Raw genomic sequence first — 27,187 nt, 5'->3', positions numbered from 1 at the left:
TGTAAGAAGTCAAGCAATCAACTGCACAAATAGCACTTTTCATACACAGGCAAGTTGCAACATACAGTGCTTAACTGCAGTTTTTATTTTTTTAAAGGGGTGGGTGGGGCACACAAGCACTTATGAAATTAACAAAACATGGCATGGCACTGAGAATTGAGGAAAAGACCATCTTTGAGGCGTCCACACTGGAGAATACCTAAACATTAAAATTATCTAAAACTCATGACAATATTTTTAAAACATATATAACATATTGATGAATATTTAATTAATAAAACCCTTAAATAGTAAGAATAATATTACATACAGTAGCAATAAAAATGTGAAATAATAAAATAGAAATGAACAACCTGAGAACAAAAAATATAAATTAAATAAACCTAATTAAAAAGGTGGGATCCTTAATCTTTTTTATAAAAAAATATAAACGGTCCCTTGCATTCCTGAGGTTCTCCGGCAGGCTGTTCTACAGGTAGGAATCATAGTGGCTTAACGAGGCTTCACCTTGGGTCTTTGTTCTGATATTATTAACCATAAATTAAAATAAATGAATGAATTTATAAATGGAAATAAATACACAACCGTTCAGTGCGGTGAAATATACATTTTAATACACTCCTCACAAAAAGTGAGGGGTTTTGACTTTGGGGTAAACTTTCAAGATAAACCTAGTGTCATAATGGCGCATGGTGGTTTTTGGGGTGACCCCAGGATGCAGAGACAAAAAGCATTGTGCAGGGCAAAGAATTTGAGGAGAAAAAAAATGGCAGAAAAAAAAGCCTTTTGCTAGCTGCAGCCGAGTAACTCATGCACATTTGCAATATTTCAACACTGGCACACTGGCATGTGCATCTAAATAGACTTGATTAGATATAGAAAATAAGTGCACTTGCAAGAAACTACAGTGCTCTTTACCAACTTTATTTATGAAGCCCTTTAAAAACAGCCATGGTTAAAAATTAAAGGTCTGTACACCATAAACAGAAAAATCAGACAAACGAAGTCATTAGACAGACTAAACAATACAATATAATTTAAAACTGAGGTAAAATAGATGTTTTTAAAAAGATCAGATGAAGATCTTCAACTAAACAGGAAGCCCAACAGGAAGTACCGTAAAACCAAAATCACAACACCAGGACAGGAAAATAATCAAAACCCTAGAACATGGAGGCTGTGGGATCATGACACCCATAATGCACTAAAACCTTTTCAGGTGAACCTAATTTGATCTTTTTTCAACTTTAAAATGCACATTTCCAACAATTCAATGTTTTAATGTCCCTCTATCCAACAAAAAATTGAAAAGCAATATTCACAATAGATGTGTGATCAGTGAATAGACTTGGCAAAGTTCCACACAAAGTATATCGATCCATCCATCTTTTTACGCTTATCCGAAGTCGGGTCGCGGGGGCAGCAGCCTAAGCAGAGAAGCCCGGACTTCCCTCCCCCCAGGTTACTTTGTCCAGGTCTTCCCTTGGGATCCATAGGCGTTCTGAGGCCGACTGGGATACATAGTCTCTCTAACATGTCCTGGGTCTTCTCCGTGTCCTCCTACCAGTTGGACGTGCCTTAAACACCTCCCCAAGGAGGCGTGCAGGGTCGCATTCTGACCAGATGCCCGAACCACCTCATCTGGTTACTCTCGACTGCAAAGTACATAACAATGGCAATTTTGACAGTGAGTTTTTATTTAGTTTTTGTCATAATCTTTTGACAAACTATTTTCGTTTTAGCCTAATTTCATCCATCCATCCATTTCTACCGCTTGTCTAATTCATTCATCTAAATTAATTTAGTTTCAGTGTAGTTTTAGTTAATGAAATTACATAATATTTTATTCAGCCAAGATCACAGTGGATTTAGTCAACTAAAATATCAGGTTTAAAGATAAGGTTCCTTAATGTTTATTTGAAAGCACTTTTAATTAGACTACCTGCAGAGCATTTGTTTAACACAAAAGTAGCATGGTCAATGCCAAAATATATCTTTCAGGCCCTTTTTTTATTTTGTTATGTTTCGTCTCTGGCAAATCAGGTATGTATTTGTGTTGTGAAACAGAGTTACGATGAATGACATCATTATAATTTGTTCATGAACGCAGGAAAAGCAAAAGTGTCAAATATCAATCAATCAATCAATCAATGTTCATTTATATAGCCCACAACACAAACCACTACGACATCCTCGGTTGGCCCACATAAGGGCAAGGAAAACTCACACCAAGTGGGACATCGGTGACAATGATGACTATGACAACCTTGGAGAGGACCACATATGTGGGTAACCCCCACCCCCAACCCCACCCGCCTCAAGGGGACCGAAAGCAATGGATGTCGAGCGTGTCTAACATGATACTGTGAAAAGTTCAGTCCATAGTGGATCCAACACAGCCGTGAGAGTCCAGTCCAAAGCGGATCCAGCACAGCAGCGAGAGTCCCGTCCACAGCGGAGCCAACAGGAAACCATCCCAAGCGGAGGCGGATCAGCAGCGCAGAGATGTCCCCAGCCGATACACAGGCGAGCAGTCCATCCTGGGTCCCGACTCTAGACGAGTGGTCCATCATGGGTCCCGACCAGAACTTCATCCATGGACATCGGACCGGACCCCCTCCACAAGGGAGAGTGGGACATAGGAGAAAAAGAAAAGAAACGGCAGATCAACTGGTCTAAAAAGGGAGTCTATTTGAAGGCTAGAGTATACAAATGAGTTTTAAGATGAGACTTAAATGTTTCTACTGAGGTGGCGTCTCGAACTGTTACCGGGAGGGCATTCCAGAGTACTGGAGCCCGAACGGAAAACGCTCTATAGCCCGCAGACCTTTTTTGGGCTCTGGAAATCACTATCCCTAAATCACTAAATACAAAGAGCTTTAACTTACAGTTGTGTAGATGTCAAGATAACTCGCCTCATGGCATCATTTAGCATTACAAATGTGAATTGTGAATTATATTTATATAGCGCTTTTCTCTAGTGACTCAAAGCGCTTTACATTGTGACAGCCAATATCCAAGTTACATTTAAACCTGTGTGGGTGGTACTGGGAGCAGGTGGATAATGTGTCTTGCCCAAGGACACAACGCCAGTGACTAAGTTGGCAGAAACGGGGATCGAACCTGGAACCCTCAAGTTGCTGGCACGGCCACTCTACCAACCGAGCTATACCGCCCAATAAAATGTGTCCTCTTCATTCTCTCCCAGGTGTACACATATTACGAAATGGAACATGTTAAATCCACAGATTATTGTTTTTGTGTTAAGAAATCCAACTTCCTTGTCTCACAAGTAAAATCATCTTATTGTCTCACCTTGGTAGCTAACTGTTAGAGAGCTGTGATTGAATACATTCTGAACTTTGTCCCACCCATCTACAAAACAAAATTAAATGTGATTGAATTACGCTTCGGTCAACATTTTCGCCTTGCTTTTAATTAGTCGACGACAATTTCAGTTAATTGTGTTATCGTCATAGTCAACAAGCATGGTTTTATGTGTCTTATTTTGGTCAGGGGAAAATAGGTTGTTGACGATGAAATGAAAATGATTAGTTAACAAAATCAACACAGGTAAATGTAAAACATGCTGGTATACATAAAAAAGAACAACGCGCACACCAGTCCTTTGAACTTAAACCTGTGTATTACAGTTTATTCCGTATTAGCCATCTGATCATGCGCCATGTCCTTAGATGCTTATTTAAACTTCGCAAGAGAAGAGGCACCAGGATAGGTAACCATCTCTTGTCAACCCTACGTTTACTTCAGCTGTTTCACAAATTGTCTTCACGTGTGAGCGTTTGTCTCCTCTTCGCACAATCGTTGTTATTTTGTCGGCAGTAAAGACAGGGAAGGTTATTGGGGTCTCCCTTTTGCTGACAAGAACACTTTCGCTGAACAACTCCCATCTAAATGGTAGATCATGATACACAATAACTGTTAGAGCTCTTAAAAAGTTCTCCAAGCCATCATTGGGACAGCAGAATCCTGATGGATTTCCTAGTTCCAAAGTGCTGCAGCCTTGCAGTTCACCATTATCATCGCTTTTATTTTCTCCTTCTTTGACTTAGTTATCTCTTGAAATCTCCCACCTCCTTCCGTCACACACTCCTGAGTGTTTGAAGCAGGCGGACACCCACACACTCACGCCACACCAGAGCCTGGCTCCTGGCTCCTGGCTGCTTCACAATCCATGACAAGGAGCCCTCTCTTTGGATATCAAAGACCGGTGTCTGAGAGCGTGGAGGCATGACTCACACCTGGCTCTGTCTTTCTCGCAGTCGGCAGCCCACTGGATGTGATGGGGGCTGCTGCAGAAGGCCGATCAAACACTGCCATGTGTATGGTGTGGGCCGATCTTCACGCTATTTGTTGCCCAGCTGCTATGTCAGCCGTCTGAAGTCCCTAACATTGTTTGGAGAATTCTTGCGGACATGTTTGTCCTCGCACAGTTGCAAAGTCCAAGCTAAGGGTTTGTTTTCAGCACTATGTCAAACCACAGCGACATGTTGCTATGACAGCAGCAAAGTGGCTGAGGGCACTGTGTTCTTTAGCCACTTTTAAATGGAAGTGCCGCTTAATAGCACAGCACAGCATCTATTGAAGAAAGTGTTCACTGCTTTAGTCCAACAGTTCTTTGTATTTTAGTTCTTTAGCCCCGCTATTCTTTTTTATTTTACCACTTTAGTCCCACTATTATTTGTATTTTACTGCTTTAGTCTCACAGTTCCTTTTTATTTTACCTTTTTAGTCCCACTGTTCTTTGTATTTTACTTCTTTAGTCCCGCTGTTCTTTGTATTTTACCACTTTAGTCCCACTATTATTTGTATTTTACTGTTTTAGTCCCACAGTTCTTTGTATTTTACTTCTTTAGTCCCACTGTTATTTGTATTTTACCACTTTAGTCACACTATTCTTTGTATTTTAAATCTTTAGTCCCACTGTTCTTTGTATTTTACCACTTTAGTCCCACTATTATTTGTATTTTACTGCTTTAGTCCCACTGTTATTTGTATTTTACTGCTTTAGTCCCACAGTTCTTTGTATTTTACCTTTTTAGTCCCACTGTTTTTTGTATTTTACTTCTTTAGTCCCACTGTTCTTTGTATTTTACTGCTTTAGTCCCACTATTATTTGTATTTTACTGCTTTAGTCCCACAGTTCTTTGTATTTTACCTTTTTAGTCCCACTGTTTTTTGTATTTTACTTCTTTAGTCCCACTGTTCTTTGTATTTTACCACTTTAGTCCCACTATTATTTGTATTTTACTGCTTTAGTCTCACAGTTCCTTTTTATTTTACCTTTTTAGTCCCACTGTTCTTTGTATTTTACTTCTTTAGTCCCGCTGTTCTTTGTATTTTACCACTTTAGTCCCACTATTATTTGTATTTTACTGTTTTAGTCCCACAGTTCTTTATATTTTACTTCTTTAGTCCCACTGTTATTTGTATTTTACCACTTTAGTCACACTATTCTTTGTATTTTAAATCTTTAGTCCCACTATTATTTGTATTTTACTGCTTTAGTCCCACTGTTATTTGTATTTTACTGCTTTAGTCCCACAAGCCTTTGTATTTTACCTTTTTAGTCCCACTGTTTTTTGTATTTTACTTCTTTAGTCCCACTGTTCTTTGTATTTTACCACTTTAGTCCCACTATTATTTGTATTTTACTGCTTTAGTCCCACAGTTCTTTGTATTTTACCTTTTTAGTCCCACTGTTTTTTGTATTTTACTTCTTTAGTCCCACTGTTCTTTGTATTTTACCACTTTAGTCCCACTATTATTTGTATTTTACTGCTTTAGTCCCACTGTTATTTGTATTTTACCACTTTAGTCCCACTATTCTTTGTATTTTACTTCTTTAGTCCCACTGTTCTTTGTATTTTACCACTTTAGTCCCACTATTATTTGTATTTTACTGCTTTAGTCCTACTACTATTTGTATTTTACTGCTTTAATCCCACTGTTATTTGTATTTTACTTCTTTAGTCCCACTGTTTTTTGTATTTTACCACTTTAGTCCTACTACTATTTGTATTTTACTGCTTTAATCCCACTGTTATTTGTATTTTACTTCTTTAGTTCCACTGTTCTTTGTATTTTACCACTTTAGTCCCACTATTACTTGTATATTACCGCTTTAGTCCCACTATTATTTGTATTTTACGGTTTTAGTCCCACAGTTCTTTCTATTTTACCTCTTTAGTCCCACTATTACTTGTATATTACCGCTTTAGTCCCACTATTATTTGTGTCTTACTGCTTTAGTCCCACTATTATTTGTAATTTACCGCTCTAGTCCCACTGTTCTTTGTATTTAACTTATTTAGTCCCACTATTATTTGTATTTTACTGCTTTAAGCCCACTGTTCTTTGCATTTTACCACTTTAGTCCCACTGTTCTTTGTATTTTACATCTTTAGTCCCACTATTATTTGTATTTTACTGCTTTAGTCCCACTGTTCTTTGTATTTTACTTCTTTAGACCCAATGTTCTTTGTATTTTACCACTTTAGTCCCACTATTACGTATTTGTATTTTACTTCTTTAGTCCCGCTGTTCTTTGTATTTTACCACTTTAGTCCCACTATTACGTATTTGTATTTTACATCTTTAGTCCTGCTGTTCTTTGTATTTTACCACTTTAGTCTCACTATTACGTATTTCTTATTTTACAGCTTTAGTCCCACTGTTCTTTGTATTTTACTACAGTACTTGAACCCTACTGTTCTTTGTATTTTATTGCTTTAGTCCCACTCTTCCTAATATTTTACTACAGTAATTTAGTCCCACTATTATTTGTATTTTACTTCTTTAGTCCCACCGTTCTGTGTATTTTTCTACTTTAGTCTTACTTTTCTATGTATTTTACTGCTTTACTCCCACTGTTCTTTGGGTTGTACTACTTTAGTTGCACTGTTTTTTGTATTTTATTACTTTATTGGCCCTAGTCTCCAATGTGCTAAATTGAAAAATGGTGTGCAACTTCGCAGATTCGAGCTACGCGGCCTTCTCCCCCTCGACTTAAGTCTGTCACTACGCACCTTCATTAAGGAAGTGTGCTATAAATGTGGGTTCCCAGCAGGGCCGGTGCTAGACAGGCATGTATTAGAAGGGGGGCATCATGTGTACATGCTCCTCCATCATGCTCCAGCACTTCTTTCTGTGCTAATACAGTAGTAACTTTGCCTTCTTCATTGAATTTGGTTGTCAGCTACAGTATGAGCCTGATTTACTAAGATTCAAATACCACACACTAAATAGCGTGTGGGACCAAATAATAGTGTGTACTATTAGCGGGTGTGTTGCGTGTGATTGACTGATACCGTGTGCAATTAAAAAATTGGATGAGGATTTTGCATGTACTATGTAGGGCATCACCACGGTGACACTCTTATTTACTACATGATCATGTTGTGCTGTTTTAAACATGCAAGAGACATTTACCGCTTTTTATGGACATTTTAGAAGCAATTACGCAGTGCATCTCCATTGACATCCACTTTTTGTTTTTTTATTTTAGGAATATTTGAATGATATATTCTATGTGAAATAAATGAACAACATTCAGAAAACACACCAAAATGCATCAATTTAATTTGTTTTATTCAGCCCCTTAAAGGGGAAATGCACTTTTTGGGAAATTTTGCTTATTGTTCACAATCATTATGAAAGACATGACAATGATTTTTTTTTCTTTTTTAAGAATAGAAATAATCACAGTTTTTACTATTTTAATAAGCTAACTGTTAATTTTCCTTTGTTCTTTAGTATTTTCTGCGATCTAACAATAATCAAAAATTATATCTGAAGCAAAAAATAAAACTATTTACTCATTGTATATTTTCCTTAGTTTTCTTTGGTATTTTGCACCATCCCAGCTGACTTTGAGTGAGAAATGGGGTACAGCGTGTCCTGGTCGCCAGTCAGTCCGAAGGCACATATACAGTCGCTGTCAAAAGTTTACATACACTTGTAAAAAACATAATGTAATGGTTGTCTTGAGTTTCCAATCATTTCTACAACTCTCATTTTTTTGTGATAGAGTGATTGGAGCACATACTTGTTGGTCACAAAAACACATTCATGAAGTTTGGTTCTTTTATAAATTTGTTATGGGTCTACTGAAAATGTGACCAAATCTGCTGGGTCAAAAGTATACATTCAGCAAAGTTAACATTTGGTTACATGTCCCTTGGCAAGTTTCACTGCATTACGGCGGTTTGGGTAGCCATCCACACGCTTCCGGCAAGCTTCTGGTTGAATATTTGACCACTCCTCTTGACAAAATTGGTGCAGTTCAACTAAATTTGTTGGTTTTCTGACATGGACTTGTTTCTTCAGCATTGTCCACATGTTTAAGTCAGGACTTTGAGAAGGCCATTCTATAATCTTCATTCCAGCCTGATGTAGCCATTCCTTTAACACTTTTGATGTGTGTTTGGGGTCATTGTCCTGTTGGAAGACCCAACCTCCGGGCTGATGATTTTAGGTTGTTCTGAAGAATTTTGAGGTAATCCTCCTTTTTCATTGTCCCATTTACTCTCTGTAAAGCAACATTTCCATCCATCCATCCATATTCTACCGCTTGTCCCTTTTGGGTTCGCGGGGGGCGCTGGTGTCTAGCTTAGCTACAATTGAGCAGAAGGCAGCGTACACCCTGGACAAGTGGCCACCTCATTGCAGGGCCAACACAGATAGACAGACAACATTCACACTCACATTCACACACGAGGGACCATTTAGTGTTGCCAATCAACCTATCCCCAGGTGCATGTTTTTGGACGTGGGAGGAAGCCGGAGTACCCGGAGGGAACCCACGCATTCACGGGGAGGACATGCAAACTCCACACAGAAAGATCCCGAGCCTGGGATTGAACCCAGGACTACCCCGGACCCTCTTATTGTGAGGCAGATGCACTAACCCCTCTACCAGAGTCCAGAGTATAATACTACTACCACCATGCTTGACGGTAGGTTTTGTGTTCATGGGATTAAAACATATTGCTGCGTATTGTGGCCTAACAGCTCAATTTTTGTTTCATCTGACCACAGAAATTTCCTCCAGAAGGTCCTATATGTGTCCATGTGATGTCAGATGAAACATTGAGCTGTTTGAGGAGTGGCCAAAAATTAAAATTAAAATTCAACCAGAGGCTTGCCAGAAGCTTGTGGATGGCTACCAAAAGTGTCCTTATTGCAGTGAAACTTGCCAAGGGACATGCAACCAACTATTAACATTGCTGTATGTACACTTTTGACCAAGCAGATTTGGTCACATTTTCAGTAGACCCATAATAAATTCATAAAAGAACCAAACTTCATGAATGTTTTTTGTGACCAACAAGTATGTGCTCCAGTCACTCTATCACAAAAAATAAGAGTTGCAGAAATTATTAGAAACTCAAGACAGCCTTGACATTATGTTATTTACAAGTGTATGTAAACTTTTGACCGCAACTTTATATATTTCTAATGATTAGTATTAAAAATAACTGTCCATGAATTTTTTTCCTGGAATCGCAAATACCCATCCCTGGTATGGACATTGGTGCTGTGCATGTGTGAATAAGGTTGTGGGTGAATAATAATGTGCTGACCTGTCAGGACGCCTATTTGTATGGAGGCCATCCTGTTTCTTAGTTGAGGTGTACAAAGCACGGGCGCCCCTGCCTGTCTTGTGCAGCCGGCCAGGATGACATGTGAACCGCAGCAGCCGAGGATGCTCTGTTTAAGCGAAGGCAGAGAGGGAGAAGCCAGGAGGCAAACAGACAAACATATGGACAGGCTGATGCCAAATAGGCAATGGAGCAAATAGATTGTGCAGCATGGCGGACACACACGGCCAATCCAGAGAGCAACCAACAGCCGACCCTCGTCAGGCACTTCTGCCACTACATAATTCATGGATGGGATAGATACGAGGTAAATAGGACCCTCATCTTCCTCCTTTTTCCTCATCTGCCCTTGTCACATCCCTCATTTGATATGTGTCATGTAGGAGGGAGGGTACGTCAGTCATGCAGGAGGGGAAATGAACAAACCTGGATTCGCGAGGACCTGAGGGAGGGAAAGAAATGCAGAAGAGAGATGAGCGTCTGCAGCCCACACGCTCACATTCCGTTTCTAAAAATCACCATTGTCTTGTTGCATGAGACATGACGCCAAGTGCAGGGTTTGATCATTTTCCGAAACCATTATGCAAAATATTGCCTCGCATACTCTCTATACTCCAAAAGTATTTAGCTTGTGTTTTATCTTAAGTGTTGGGCAAATGCCCAGCGAGCAATAAGTTTTGCTTCAAAGCAGGCAGCTGCATGATTGTGAGTTCTCCACGGGGACTTACCTCTAAAATGTGAGGTGCTCGGATTGACTCTGTCTTGTTTTTTTCTCCACGGAACACATCGCGGGCCATGCAAGTCAAATAGAAAACTATCTTAAAGAGCTTAGACAGGCCTGTCAGATCTTTCTCCTTGTGTGCCTACACAGACTAATGCGTTGTCTCTTTGTGTGTGTGTGTGTCTGTGTTTGTGTGTGTGTGTGTGTGTGCGTGTGTGTGTGTGTGTGTGTGCGTGCGTGCGTGTGTGTGCATGTGTGTCTCCATAGGTAGAATGTAAGAAGGCCCAGCCCAAGGAGGTGATGTTCCCTCCAGGAACACGAGGGCGAGCCAGGGGTCTGCCCTACACCATGGATGCCTTCATGTTGGGAATGGGCATGCTGAGTGAGTCATGTGCTCTTTTATTCGCACACACGGCAATGCAAGCAATATAAATATCCCGCTTCACACAGAAATTGGTCCATAAAAGAACAACTTCGTTGAGAGTTCATTTTTTAAATGTTACCTCTAACAGCACATAGCCCGGGAAAGAATAGAAAAGCCATCATTGTGGTAGAGATGGCAACTTGTGCGTTCTTCATTATCTGAAAATGCTTTTTGTGAGCTTCTTTTGTGTTGACAATGACAATACCTGCTCGTAAAGTATAAACATTATTTTTTTTCCTCCCAGAATAATTCAGATGTGTTGTTCTGAATCTTGTGAAAAAACATAATATCCCCGGTGGTGTGATAATGCACACTTCTGCCTCTCAGGGCAGAAGGCATGGCTTCAAACTTTCATCCAGGTTTGCGTCAAGGAGGGCGTCCAGCATAAAATCTCAGCCAAAACCATTCAAGCAATTGACTCACTGCAACAACACCTGACTCGGAAAAGCCAAAAATTGGGGTCCTTATTGCTGGGTTGTACATGGAATCTCCCTAGTATGTACTGTGTGAAAAGTTATACAATGTTTCAAAGATATATTTTATCACAAAGGGAAAACAAAGTGACAACACAATCCAGTTTGCAGAGACAACAATGTCTGTATAAATTTACAATAATCTTTAAAAGTCTGTTTAAGATGTATTTAAATTTCTTATTATCAATATTAGAGATCTCCTGATCAGGGGTCAGGGGCGATATTTTCCTTTTTTTAACTGATTGACTTATTGCTGGCAGTAAGTCGGACACGTTTCTAGTGAGGGTTGGACTCCGCCAAGGCTGTCCTTTGTCACCGATTCTGTTCATAACTTTTATGGACAGAATTTCTAGGCACAGTCAAGGCGTTGAGGAGTTCCGGTTTGGTGGCCGCGGGATTAGGTCTCTGCTTTTTGCAGATGATGTGGTCCTGATGGCTTCATCTGACCGGGATCTTCAGCTCTCACTGGATCGGTTCGCAGCAGAGTGTGAAGCGACCGGAATGAGAATCAGCACCTCCAAGTCGGGGTCCATGGTTCTCACCTGGAAAAGGGTGGAGTGCCATCTCCGGGTTGGGGAGGAAACCCTGCTCCAAGTGGAGGAGTTCAAATACCTAGGAGTCTTGTTCACGAGTGGGGGAAGAGTGGATCGTGAGATCGACAGGCGGATCGGTGCGGCGTCTTCAATAATGCGGCCGTTGTATTGATCCGTTGCGGTAAAGAAGGAGCTGAGCCGGAAGGCTAAGGTCTCAATTTACCGGTCGATCTACGTTCCCATCCTCACCTATGGTCATGAGCTCTGGGTCATGACCGAAAGGATAAGATCATGGATACAAGCGGCCGAAATGAGTTTTGAGAGATAGGGTGAGAAGCTCTGCCATCCGGGAGGAACTCAAAGTAAAGCCGCTGCTCCTCCACATCGAGAGGAGCCAGATGAGGAGGCTCGGGCATCTGATCTGGTCAGGATGCCACCTGAACGCCTCCCTAGGGAGGTTTTTAGGGCACGTCCAATCGGTAGGGGGCCACGGGGAAGACCCAGGACACGTTTGGAAGACTATGTCTCCCAGCTGGCCTGGGAACGCCTCGGGATCCCCCGGGAAGAGCTAGACGAAGTGGCTGGGGAGAGGGAAGTCTGGGCTTCCCTGCTTAGGCTGTTACCCCCACAACCCGACCTTGGATAAGCGGAAGATGATGGATGGATGGATGGATGGATGGCTGAGGAGGTGCCAGGCCCAGCCAGCTGTGTTCAAGTGTTTACATAGACAAAGATTGTACTAATGTGAAAGATTCCTTCAAAAGTAATGCACCATTGGAGACACAATTACATTTCTAGATTCCTTGTTAAACACATGCAGGATTTGCATGAATTTTGGGAGCGGGTGTTTCTTGCCAGAACACTGGATCGAATTTGAGAGCAAGTTGCAAAGATCGAGTCGGATGCAATCCGCTTTTATGATATTAATCCTCACCACCAAGTTCTATTATCACTGGAGGACTAGAGGAAAAGGAGCGGCTAAGCACGCTACACACACCGAGCATGACTGCATAAGAAGCTAAACAGTTAAAGGCCTACTGAAACCCACTACTACCGACCACGCAGTCTGATAGTTTAAATATCAATGATGAAATATTAACATTGCAACACATGCCAATACGGCCGTTTTAGTTTACTAAATTGCAATTTTAAATTTCCCGCGAAGTGTCGTGTTGAAAACGTCGCGGTATGATGACGCGTATGATGATGCATGCGTTTGACGTCTCGGGTTGTAGCGGACATTTTTTTCCAGCCCGATCCACGCTATAAGTAGTATGCTTTAATCGCATAATTTCACAGTATTCTGGACATCTGTATTGCTGAATCTTTTGCAATTTGTTCAATTAATAATGGAGAAGTCAAAGTACAAAGATGGAGGTGGGAAGCTTTTAGCCTTTAGCCACACAAACACAGTCGGTGTTTCCCCCCCCCACAAAGAAAGTTCAGGAGCAAAGGGAGGGCAGAGGGAGGACATGGTGGACGGTCGCCAGGTCGTGTGTCCCCGAGTCCACCGGGGACAAGTCAGGTGGCGGCTGCGAATGGAGGGCCGCTGCCGCAAACGTCTGGCTGGGCAACCTCGAAGAGGCCACATACGTGGCTGACGGGGAGGAGGATGCGCCCGGCTAGGAGGGCGACCAGGGCAAGGCCACATCCGCTGCCGACGCGGAGGGGATGCGCCCAGCGAGGAGGACGACCAGGCACGGCCACATCCGTGGCCGACGTGGAGGTGGGCGCATTGGCGCCGTCGTCACGGCGGGCTTGGAAGCAGCAGACGAAGCTGGCACTGATGCAGCAGACGAAGCTGGCACTGATGCAGCAGACGAAGCCGGAGCTGGTGCAGCAGACGAAGACGGCGCTGGTGCCGCAGATGAAGCAGGTGCGGGTGCTGCAGCCAAAGCAGGAACGGGTGCAGCAAACAAAGCCAGCGCTATGACTAAGACTATGACTATGACTATGACTAAGACTAGGAGTCAGACTAGGAGTCGGACTAGGAGTCGGACTAGTCCTGGTCCTAGCCCAAGTCCCTGGAACTGGGACTTGGGCTAGGACCAGGACTAGGACCAGTACTCGGACTGTGACTATGGCTAGGACTGTGACTATGGCTAGGACGTGGGCTAGGACTTGGGCTAGGGCTAGGACTAGGGCTAGCTACAGGTCCAACCCGTGGTGCGGATAGCCGTGGTGCAAGTGGAGGCGGCCTAGTACGGAGTTGCGGTTTGGCAGGCCGGAATACCGGTGGCGGAGGACGCGCCGGAGGTTGCGGTCTGGCGGGCCGAAAGACCGGTGGTGGAGGTCTAGCTGGAGGTTGCGGCTTGGCTGGGCGCAGCTGTGCTACCTCCGTAGCACAGCTACCAGCACTAAACCCCCCCTCAACAAGCGGATGCCAGACGCGCTCCCCGTGGTCTGAAAATGTCTCTATGGGTGGATCGAGGGAGGTCAGGAAGGGGGTAGACTGGGTGGGAGCAATAATTACTGGGGACGGGACTTCGGAAAACTGAGACTCAGTTTGGAACTGTAAACAAATGTCCTGAAGAAGTCTGATAGTGCCGTTCAAGTCCTGTGTGGATGACTGAGGGAGTGAATTTTATAAAAAAAATTCCTCGTCACCACTGTCCTTGGGAGACGTCAGAGGAGTGACGTCACGGCTGCAACACGTGTGACTGACAGGCCAGCCGGAGGAGTCCACAGAAGGGTGAAAGAAGGCTTTACCAGACATATGAGAAGAGTCCTGGACAGGTCGTAGCTGGCTGTGTACTGGAGGGAGTGATGGTGGGGTTAGCGCGTCTCTGTCGCGAGGCGAAGCCTTTTTCTGCGACTTCCGCCTTCGCTGACGAGTGCGAGTGGGTCGGGACGGGACATCACCGGACCAGGTGGAGTCGAGCGGAGCTTGGAGACCTCCAGGCCCCCAGATCATCTCTTCACCCGGCGCGCCCCCGGAACGTCCCATCGCTTGGACGAAACTCCACGTATTTTCATCAAACGGTTCGATTTCCGCCGTGAGAGAACTTCCTCGTGCTCGCATTGTAATGTGACGGTTGGCTGGCATTGTGGTGATGGTTCGTTCTCTCGAATGATGCAGTCGGACTTGGACACAGCGTATAGGTAAGAAAGTATGATTTATTAATACTAACAAAACAAACAAAGAACAGAAACACTTGCACAAGGCACTAAAGACAAAACAAACAGAACTAGCATGGGAGCTAAAAAGAACTAAAGGCGCTAGCATGTGAGCTAGGGAATAAACAAAGGAATAGCGTGGAAGCTAACAAGTACAAAGAAATACATTTTTACCAAAATTGGGAAACAGCCTCGTCACCTGTTGTACGGAACAGAAACTAGAATGCGAGATCGAATGAACAAAAAGGGCAGGCTTAAATACAGGTGATAATCACAAAGCAGGTGCGCGTGAAAAACAAGAGGCAGGTGACACTAAATGCGTAGCTATGGAAACGGAAACAAACAGGAAGTGCCACCAGGAACCAAGGAAGACAAATACCAAACAGGATGCAAAGCCAGAACAAAAACAGAATATGACATGATCCAAGTAGCGGATCATGACAATATATCTGCAATTAGAATACAATATTACTTACCTGCTTGACAGTTGCTTGATGATTCTGCTTCATTGTTAAATTGGCGTCATAACTCTTTTTGCATTTACTATGTTGCCAAACCTTTTAGGCATTTTTTTTTTCTCGATCGTACTGCCATAAAACAAATTGAGCAAGTTATTAGTGTCTTTTTGTCGCTCAATGTTAACCAATCACACGTTTTTCCTGTCTGTCTCCAAAAACACAAGCGATGACGTCAACTACTATAACTGACAAATAACTTACGAGCATCAAGTTTTTGTCGACAACATCAACGAATCGTTGCGCCTCCAGCTACGGTGATTTTAAACACAAGTTTGAGTTCACAATGTATCGCTTGTCATGGGAAAAATTAGGTTTGTCAGTGTTTACTGCGTTCTTTCAGATTGTACTGCAATGCATCAGGGATGCAGGATAAGTACAGAGCAAGATCACTGCATGTGGCATGTCCTCATCATTTTTGAAAGTTAATCACCCACGTTGCTGTAAATCATATTAGGAAGAGCAGAACTTTTTGTCGTGTCTTAGACTTTTCCATCCAGGCCACTCTTGATCTATGTAACATTTAAATGATGTCATTCTTATAGATCTGAGAAAATGTGCTCATCAATTAATTCTTACAACAAGGCCAGAAATACACCAAGGCAAACTTGTCAAGAAAGGCCCATTAGTTGAGCGTTGTCCCTAATTAGGCTGCGTCAAGGTGTGCCACCAGTGGCCACTGTGGTCTATTTCTGGTGGAGTCTGGTACAGGCAGCCCCTGGCCATATAGGAGCAGACCAGCACATTAGCAGGCTAAATGAAGAGGAAAATTGGTGTAATGTCATATTAAGGATTCATCACTGTGCCCCCCTTAATGGTTAATGAAGGGGACACACATGTCAGGGAGAGATCTCATCTACAGGGACTTCAGCTGCTGGTCCACCCCTCTTCATTACCATCCTGCCCATGCCTGTGGCCCTTTTTATTTAACACTATTTGACTCGCTCTCTCTTCCTGCCTCCCCCATGCTACCAATGCCTTCCTGTCGCTCTCTCACTCTGTATGCCCTTCCCATGCATATAATTTGTATGTGCGACCCACCCAAATGGATTTGCCCTCGCATAAAAGATTTATTTTTTCATTCAAAAGCAAAAGAAACATGCTGCTGATTGCATGGGGCTCGTTTTGCTCTGCGAGTACCTCGACTCCACCCCCCTCTTTCGCACAGCAGGTGCACACTGTGCCATTTTCATGCATTTTTATATGGACCAGGTAGCACAGTATTTGCAAGTCGATTGCAGATTTAGCTGTTTGATAATATAGTATCTAAATATGAATGAATATTTTGGAGATATTCAAATACTTAGTTACATTTTGCAGTGGAGCACTGAAGTTGAATACAATCCAGGGGCGGCGTGGCATAGATAGTAGAGCAGCCACGCCAGCAGCTTTAGGGTGCCAGGTTCATGGCCGTTGCATCCTTGAAGAAGACTTCACCCTTGTTCATGATTGGTCGTTGTTAGTGCCGATCTGTGGTTTAAGTCTATCTATTCATCCATCCAGTTTCCTCCACTTATCCAAGGTCGGGTCATGGGGGCAGCAGCCTAAGCAGAGAAGCCCACACTTCCCTCTCCCCAGATCCTCCCAGGGGATCCCAATCTCAGACCAGCCATAGCTAGACATAGTCTTCCCAACGTCTCCTGGGTCTTCCCCGTAGCCTCCTACCGGTTGGACACGCCCAAAACATCTCCCTAGGGAGGCGTTCGGGTGGCTTTTCTGACCTGATGCTCGAACCACCTCATCTGGCTCCTCTCGATGTGGAGGAGCAGCGGCTTTACTTTGAGCTCCTCCCAGATGACAGAGCTTCTCACCCTATCTCTAAGGGAGAGCCCCGTCACCCGGCGGAGGTAACTCATTTTGGCCGCCTGTACCCATGATCTTGTCCTTTTGGTATCAACCCAAAGCTCATGACCAGGGGTGAGGATGGGAACGTAGATCGACCGGTATATTTAGAGCTTTGCTTTCCGGCTCAGCTCTTTCTTCACCACAATGGATCAATACAGCGTCTGCCTTACTGAAGATACTACACTGATCCGCCTGTCGATCTCACGATCCACTCTTCCCTCACTCGTGAACAAGATTTCAAGGTACTTGAACTTCCACATTGGGCTAGATCTCTTCCCCAACCCGGAGATGGCACTCCATCCTTTTTCGGGCGAGAACCATGGACTCAGACTTGGAGGTGCTGATTGTCATCCTAGTCGCTTCACACTAAGCTGTGAACAGATCCAGTGAGAGCTGAAGATCCTGGTCGGATGAAGCCATCAGGACCACATCATCTGCAAAAAGCAGAGACCTAATCCTGCAGCCACCAAACTGGCTCCCCTCAACACCCTGACTGCGCCTACAAATTCTGTCCATAAAAATGATGAACAGAATCGGTGTCAAAGGGCAGCTTTGACGGAGTCCAATCCTCACTGGAAACAGTTCCAACTTACTGCCGGTGGTTTTAGTCGAATGTTTTAAGGTGTTTTTGCGTGTGTAAGATGTCAGCTGTCTGTTAAACATTCGACCACAGAGAAGTAGGAAGATAAAATATGTCATTATGCTGTTTTTTTCTTTCTTTTGTCGGAGAATGTACACGTCACAAGGGTCACATTTATGCATATATCATTCATTTGTACATTGACAAAAAGAAAAGGGTGAATACTAACCATACATCACTCAGGTGTACAGCGGTACCTTGGTTTTTATTAGTACTGTAATTCCCGGACTACAGAGCGCACCTAAATATAAGCCACAACCACCTACTTTTTGGACAAATTTAATTTTGTCCATATGGCCGCACAGGTTTATAAGCCGCAGGTGTACACATTGAAACATGAAGTATTTACTAAGCGCTTGTGTTCATTCACAAATGTAACGAAAGCAATTGCCTGTAACACACAGTAGCCTACTGGAAAAATCATTGAGCGCTTTTTTCGTCCCCTTCCTCCTCCTTGTTCCGTAACCTGTATAATAACCGGGCGGTAGTGACATTGTTATCTTAAAAGGGAACACTGTGGAACTCTTTTTCTATCATAGTAACACATCGGCATGCTACGGTATTAGCCATCAAAGCTAACTACGGCAAGAGATAAGCTAGCGTCTACGTCAGCATGAAAAACATTTGAGTTTGTAATGCACAACACTGATAGAACACCAATATTTACTGACTGAAAAGCATAAACAATCATATTACAGTATCTGTAAAGTATTAGCCCACATTTAATGTTTTTTGTACACAGCTAAGCTAGCCAGAGAGCCTATGTATTGTAGTTGTAATAGGATCCATTGCGTACTGCGTGTATCAGAATCAATTAAAAATGTGACTCACTCGATGGACAGTTGTTCGTCTGGGGCAGCTGGCGGGAAACATTTCCTGTTGATTTTGGGTAAGCACGCCATTTATGTCAAAAAAGCTTGTCTCCAAATTCCACATTTGCAGCTTCAAGTGAATTTCACCTAACCATCGGCTTCCGTCTGTTCCAATGTTTCAAAGTCTTCTTCATCCTCACTTCTAAACGCAGCAGTTCATCCTCCTTATATTTAGCTCAAAAAATATAAGGTTGTGAATTCTAATATATTAACTTAGTTTTAGTCACGAGTGAGGGAAGAGTGGATCGTGAGATAGACGGACGAGTCTGTGCAGCGTTTGTAGTGATGTGGACCCTGCATCAATATATTTGTATGTATTTAGATCTTAATAAATAATTGCATTCAATTGTTCAACAATTTCATTGTTCTGATTTGACATAGTTAAATTTATTGGCAACATGTGAAGATAACGTCCCAAAGAAATCCATAAATAAGCTGCTGCTTTGTATAAAGCAAAGGGTTCAAGGCGTGAGATGAAGTAGCGTTTTATTGACTGGAAATTACAGTAATACAGTCGCTCATTTTCAAATGCACTCTGTTTCTTTATATGTATTATTGTGTTCATGTTGTATTGAGCAGCCAGGACAGCCAGCTACAGCTGCTTCCCCACACCGCAATAGGTTCAATGTTTGCTTTTGTGGTCAACCTTACACAGTCGGTTTTTTGGTGGTGTCACACAAACCTAATCCATGACTTTAATTCTTTAGATATGTGTTTCTTAACCATAGGACCTTGCGGCCCAACAATGGTTGGGCCACCAAAAAATGTGTTTCTTAGCTGTGGGCCACAGCAGTACTCAATTGTAATACATTTTTCCACCACTTGTGGCAGTAATACCAACATCAAACAAACACATTTTTAGTTCAAGTCATTGAGTTTTCTTAAGTGCAAAAATGACTAAAGTGGTGAAGAAACTGTATTTTTTTTTTACACTTAAATTTTATTGAGAGTTTATTTAAAGGAGAACTGCACTTTTGGGGGAATTGTGCCTTTCGTCCACAATCATTATGAGAGATAAGACTAGGACAAACTTTTTTTTTTTTCGCTTTCTAACATAAAAATAGGCGTTCCAGGTGGCGAGCCATGCAGCCAATGGAAGCAATCAGTTCTACCACTAAATCACATTTAAAATGGTCAACAACAATACATAACACAATACGATAACATGAACAATCATATTACAGTACCTGTAAAGTTTTAGCCTACTTTTTATGTTTTGTTTGTACACAGCTACCCAGACAGTGTATGTTCTGTACTTGTATTAACACACATGACGTGCTGTGTGTATCATGATCAATATAAAGTGTGACTCAATCGATGGACAGTTGTCTCTTGGGTGCAGCTGTCCAGGGAAGGTTTTTCAGGTTAATTACGAGTAAGCACACCATTTATGTCAAATAGCTTGACTTCAAGTTCCACATTTTGCAGCTTTGATTTACTTTCACTTCACTCTGTCGGCTTCCTTCTGCTCCAACGTCTCACTCTTTCTTCGGAATGGCTCCCTTCTAGTTCATCCTGCATTAATTCAGATTTAACAAGATAAGGTTGTGAATGCTCATTTGTCCAAAAATAGTCGTCTTTGTTGTTTGTTACCAAGTCTGGCATGATTAGAACACATTTGCGTGTTTGTATGCGGAATAAGTTGTTGCCAGAAGTCAAACGTGCGCTGCTATGAAAACATAAAGAAATGCGCTGAAGATTTAGTTTTGGCAATGATTAAGATGATCAAAATACTGTAAATGGTGTACATATTACATATTATTATGACGGTGTCTGTTACTATAGTATATATAGACCTGAGGTCAAAATAGTTAAGAACCCCTGCGTTAGATCATGGGTCTTCAAAGTTTTCCAAGCTAAGAACCCCCAAACTAAAATAGGCCCTAATTATATACCTTGTATACAATTTTGTTATATATAAAACAACACGGTATAACACCGCTAATACTGAGCTGACAAACAGCGCGTTAATTGACCGCTTGCGCCGCAGGTCGCTACATTTTTTTAAATGCTAACTATGAGGCTAAATATAAAAATTTAATTATTGATGTAAAGTAGAATGTACAGGGTGGCCATTCCACTGCTATTTATAAAGTACATTGCAGTGTGTTGGACCAACGTTAATGTGTATTTAAAGACATTTTAATCTGTTGAAAAAGTTCTGGGGGGAAATGTTATTACATTAAAAAGAATAAATAAAATAAAATATGAAAATAAAATCAAATAAAAGACATTTCACGACCCCCTGCAATCCCACTGCGGACCACATAGGTGTCAGAGACCCCCTGTTGAAGACCTCTGGTTTAAATTCTATGTGAGGTGAATTGAAAATTGTGTACAATAGCACTTTGTGCGCAACTAATGTTAAAGTGTAAGACTACAAAGATGAATTTTTTTCATAAGAAGGTTGCACTCCTGCTAGTGTTGGCGAGTTGTCTAGCGGTCCGTCTCTTCAAAGTCGTATGCATGTGACATTTTCCAGGTATTTAAATGGCAAATTCTCTGAACTTGTCAAGCACTAAGGAGAGCTCTGTTCTCCTCCGCTGGGACAAAGCAGAGAGGCAGTGATGTGCTCATGTAAGAATATTAACAGCAAACTTGTTTAGAGACACTCTTATCTAAATGAAATTGGAACAAGGACAGCGAAACATTCCTTTATATAATTTGCATTTAGAAAAACACAAGACCCCTGGCTCGTTATTTAAGAAAGTGTAAGCTTCTTTTGTGCCAAATCTCATTAAAGCCTTCCCTGGCTCCTTTGTTTACTGCTTCTAATCGAGGCATTTATCTTTATTGTGCCGTGCCCGATGTATGTTTGTTGAAATAAACAGACATTTGAGCCTGAGCGAAATATGGGTGAGCCAGATGGATAATTGATTTTAAAGTGAATCAGAGCTGTTGAGCCATAAAATAGGTACATTAGCATGCATATTAATAAGGCAAATAGGATCGTGCGGAGACGCCACCACCGGGCCAACACAATGGCAGGCTCGGTGTAATGAAATAGGTAGCATCCCCCGTCCCCTCTTTACCCTGCACCACTTCTGTTTTTCTGCCATCATAATATTTGCTGGTGTACATGATATAAGATAGCATCTTAATCCAGTCTCCTGGGGAAAAAAAATATATATATATATTTCTTTCTCTATGTTTCGGAGGAGCACACTGCAAACCACTTAAATTTTGTAACACAAGCTTTGTCAAAAACTGCTACATCAGTTTTGCCATTCAAGCTGGCAATTTTAGCTTGGCATTTCTTCTGTTTGACAGTATCAAACACATCATATCCAATTTTTGGTGCTCCACAATGGCTTTTCATTGCATCTCACTTCTTTTCAGTCCAAACAAACAATGAGGGCTTTTTGTGAAAGCTATCCATCTGTAGCTTTCAGGTGATGACTTCTCATCAGAAGCTAATGAAGATTTCTATTTTTTTCTCCTTCATGCATTCATCCACACCAGGTTAACGTTCCCTTCGCCGCCTCTCTGACGTACATTACGTTTTGTCTGCATGAGGGGGGGAGACTCAGGCAGACACATTTTCCCATTGGGTCAGGAATAAATTGATCTTTTTCATGGACAGCAAACACTGATTAGATATTTATGACCAAGGTCAACCTTTCTGATTCCAGCTGACACCGGCTCCAAGGCATACAGAGTGGAATCTGCGCACACACAGAAACATGCTTGCATGCAAAATATGGAAGGATCCGTCATATAAAATGTATGATATAATTTTCCGGATGCAGTGCCTTTTTTCTGCCATTTAAATATGTAAGTTGTAGAAAAAAGTAATAAATGATAAAATAGATATACCGTATTTCCTCGAATTGCCGCCGGGGCGCTAATTAATTTAAAACCTTTTCTCACTCCTGCGCTTACCAAAGGCATGCGGTAAAATTAAGCATGTGCTAATTATTTTAAAACCTATTTTCACTCCGGCGCTTACCAAAGGCATGCGGTAAATTTAGGCATGCGCTTATAAATTTGAGTGTGATGTAAGGATACCATCATGAAAAGCACATTTAATTAAAAAAAAGCTTAATGTACGGGAGCCTGTAAAGGACTGTATTTTACCTTGGGGGAATGCTCCAATTATTCACTATTTACTCAATAAATCTAGTCTAAGAGAGAGTGAGAGGAGACGGCTTATATAGTTGAACAATTTACTATACACACCACATAAACATACAATAACCCGACAATAATAAACATACATTTTTGCACTCATACACTCGTCCCCACTCACACGCTACCTCCCCAACTCGTGCTGTCCACTTCCCTCTCAGCAATGTAGCCACGATAGCACACAACTAAACTCTTTATAATGTTCCACACTCGCTCTCCAAATAGTAAAAATTCACAGGGGAGAGGGTCTCTTTAACAAACTTAACTAATACGTGACTAAACCTGCCCTTCGTGAAGTCACTGTGCAGCAAACAAACACATGTGCGAGCTGCGGTTAGCACACCTGTCCCATCTACTGGCAACGTGAGTGCCCAAACGTCCTAAACTTTAACGAGGGCAACTTATACACTGTCACTTATAACACACCGAAATAAGAAGCTTACTGTGGTTATATCTCTGAACTGCAACCGGGGTGAACTATCTCCTGTGTATTATTACCAACGCTACGTTGCTTGCTTGCTCTTTTAACACTTTGTTTAAAGTGCCGGCGGAAACGGAACTGCCCGTAACCATAGCAACCGGAAACCATAGCAACCGAAGCCATAGCAACGGTTAAACAACTTAGAGAAAGTACATTTTACCTTTCCAAACGACACATATGAAATAGAAATAAATAATAATAATTAAACCCTTAACAGAAACGATCTCCTATTTGTAGAACTAAAGGAACGAGTAAATAAATATGCAAACCTTCAGAACAGTTTTATATTTATAGCATCAAAATGCAGATGGCCTTAAAACGCCACAACACTCAGTCACCGTATGTAAGTACCCAAAATAAAGACTCGACATAAATATAAAATCAATCGGATCAGAAACATCGGAGGAAACGGGATTAAAAGCCGATGCTAACTGCCCATAGAAAATACATGGGTACGGCTAGGAGCTACTATTAGCAAACAAATTCACTTACCAACGCGGCTTAATATCTTAACATCGCCACACCTATAAGTTTACAATTAGTTGTAAAATGTTGGACCGTTGTTTTTACGATATGCAGGCAAACGACCACTTCAAAACATACCGGCTTCAGATGTCCCCAGGCTTAGCCACCGCACCTGGCAGCCATCTTGGAACGCTGGATTATATAAAGCGTGATAGGCTGCATCGGGTCATGTGAGCGCCTGTGTTAAACTGGCGAGATTAAACGTGGAAATGGCGCAGGTAATATGAGGGAATGCCATGACAGAAAATATGGCTTATTTCCCACCCGTGTTACACACTCATGACGTGACGAGTATGACCCAGCGATAAACCGAGGCATGCGCTAATTATTTTGCTAAACAAGTTTGACCCGGCAGTAATTCTAGGCATTCGCTAATTCTAAGCATGCGCTAATTATTTTGCAAAACGAGTTTGACTCGGCGGTAAAACGAGGCATGCGAATAACATATACCCGGCGGCAATTCAAGTAAATACTGTAGTTCTGAAAGTTCAAAAATAATGTTGAATAACGTTCAATCAAATTAAGAATGTCTAAAACGACCTACTGTAGGAAGGGAATTCATATGGCTTCATAGCGGTTTACCTGACACATGAAAAGTGACGAATTGGAGGGGTTGCACTATCCACTTTGGCCACTAGAAGGCAGTAGAGTGTTGAGTATCTTAAAAAAAATGTTGTTGGCAATTCCAACTTTGACCACAGCGTCAGTTGCTACGTAGAATGGCGCTTTTCCATCATTTTCCGCAGACCGCATCGCAAAATGGTTAGCCTCGCTTCCTCTCACAGGGATACACCAAAGGAATGGGGCCATATAAATCCCTTCCCTACTGTTCACCTCCTATCAAAAATGCAAAATGGTTCGTTTCACCCCGATAGTGGCAAACCAAACTTGGAACACTTCACCCAACAAAGGCATCATAATGTCATTTTTAAGCATTCACGCACAGCACTTGCATTATGGATCAACGATAAAGTGATTGTAGGAGAAAGCAGGGTACAAGTTTCACTTCTGCATGTCATTGCCCACAACTGTGGTGCATTTGAAGATTATCGACAAAGGTTAAAAAAAGGCGGCATCACTAGGTTTGAAAGGCTTAACAGCCAGGAGATGCAAAATAATATTAGAATCAAAATAATAATGATGCATAATTACAACTGATGTTATCCACTCATGCTAATCCTGCGGGAATTAGCTCATCTCTACTTTTCATTCTGAAGTAGAGGAAGACTTGACAGATTTATAATCCTATTTGAGCATTATATTGATATTTGAATTATTATTCTGGACACCTAATATTATATAAATGTATACATCTTGTTTGTTTGTTTTTCTAAACAAAACTAAATTGTTTGGGTTGTTTTACAGTATTCAGACACGTTCTAAATACGTTAATCAAATCTTTTAAAAGTCCAAAATCTTAATTATGGTTATTACATGTGTTTTTAAAATGTTGGTTTCAACCAAATCTATGCAATAATATTTGTTTAAGTATATGTAAACATACAAAGTGTTAGATTTAGTGTGGAATGGGGGTCCCTTTAGGAATCTTGGATATGGGGGCCAGAATTTAGTGCAATGCCCCTGTTAAGCGCGTTCGTTTCATCCCAATGAATCGTTTTCGACATTCACACACTAATTGTAGACTTTTCAGCAGGACTGCAACATGAAGTAATCATACATAAGTGCTAAGTTTCAAGGTTTTAGCGTGGTTGTTGTTGGCACACACCGAAGTTAAGTCATGACATCTTCTGTCTAGGCCTAGAGGACTTCCTCTTATTAGGTCATTTAGTTCAGAGTTATGGTTGCTAGGTGGTAATAGCTTGTGGAAGAAAGATAAAGATGGAGACATATAGCATAATTAAAGGGTTAATTATGTTTATTTTCCCCTTGATGGTACTTAAATTCTCACTGACTCACACGTAAGCCCACTCGCTCATCCACCCACTCTCCTCACATTTTTTTTTTTTTTTTGTGTGTGTGCCACTTTTCTCGTCGCTCCTTCACATCCGTTTCTCAATATGTTGCTCACAGCTGCTTCGGTCTCAAACTGTCCAGCTAATTAACTGGAGAATGTGCGGTTCTAATAAGCATTGTGACAGCAGATCGACAATGCATCTGCTGCTAGTGAAGGTTTCTCACAAGGCTCTACTCTTATTGGGCTTTTATTAAGAGCATTTTTACCAAGCTATGAAATAACTCAGCTTTAATTGTACATGGCCTGTTTGAGTAATTCAATGGTGAAATGATGGACAAATCAAAAATCATGCCATTTCTGAAAGATCGTAGCACATGACTAAGTGTGTCATCCCACTAAGGAGATGGTTTTTGATACCGATTCTGTGGGGGATCACAGCGCGATCATTATCCATGGGGAGAGAGTGGAGCATGTGTCCTCCTATAAGTATTTGGGTATTTGTTTTGATTCCCTGTTAATTTGGGCCTACCAATTTGGCTCTGTTTGCTCCCGTATTAAGCAGCGCCTGCACTTTCTAAGGAGGCTCAGGGTCCACGGTATGGCACACATTATCATGATGTTGTTTTATAAGGTAAACATTGGATCTGTCATCCGATGGCATCTCCACATAGTTTGGAGATCTGTCCATCAAACTCAAAACCCAACTTCAAAACTTTATCAAGAGGGCTGGTAAAATAATTAGCATGCAGCCCCCTTGTTTTTTTCAAGAAATATTTGACAAGACTGAGGAAGCAGGGTCTTAAAATCACCCGTGACCCACACCACATACTTAATAGTGAAATTGTGTTGATGCCAAATGGTGAACGGTACAGAACAGCAACATACAAATTCAACAGGTATAGATTTTCCTTTGTCCCACTAGCAAAAGCACTTAACAACAGAAAACTACTGTAATAACCCCATGCAATATTGGTATAGTGCAATACGGGAGCTCTCCCGTCCAGAGGCAAAACCTAGTAACTCACTTCTAGCTGATTTTGAGAAAACAAAGGAAAACCAATCTATCTTGATGCTGTCTAACAAAGATCTACAAAGTCATCAAACGTATAGATGTTTTCTTGAGCTTTCATTTTCTTGCCGATTGAGCCATGGATTGAATCTGCCCCCATGAACGTGTGCCCTTTCACCAGATATTTTATCACAATCTCTGGTGGGCCCCATTCTGCGTTTGCACATTGGGCAAGAGCCGTGTACAGCGTCCAGTTTTTATTTTGACCTCCACAGTTATCTGCCCAAAAGAGTATGCAAGGGGAAGAATCAAGAACAATACATTTAATGAAGGTGCTTGCAACGTCCTGGGCCAATCTTCCAAATA

The 27,187-nt window shown here is 41.8% G+C and overlaps 1 protein-coding gene across 7 annotated transcripts in view; it reads left to right on the top strand.

Moving 5' to 3' along the window:
* The window catches only part of msi2b (musashi RNA-binding protein 2b), a 637,421-nt gene that overhangs the window by 473,556 nt on the left and 136,678 nt on the right, over positions 1-27,187 (top strand). For all 7 annotated transcript variants that reach the window (XM_061897062.1, XM_061897059.1, XM_061897061.1 and 4 more), the window contains one exon: positions 10,612-10,726. In XM_061897062.1, the coding sequence (XP_061753046.1) occupies positions 10,612-10,726 (115 nt within the window). The remainder of the gene's footprint in view (positions 1-10,611; positions 10,727-27,187) is intronic.

This window comes from Nerophis ophidion, linkage group LG04, assembly GCF_033978795.1.
Source record: "Nerophis ophidion isolate RoL-2023_Sa linkage group LG04, RoL_Noph_v1.0, whole genome shotgun sequence".
NCBI lineage: Eukaryota > Metazoa > Chordata > Actinopteri > Syngnathiformes > Syngnathidae > Nerophis > Nerophis ophidion.
This window is presented reverse-complemented; position numbering and strand designations above follow the sequence as displayed.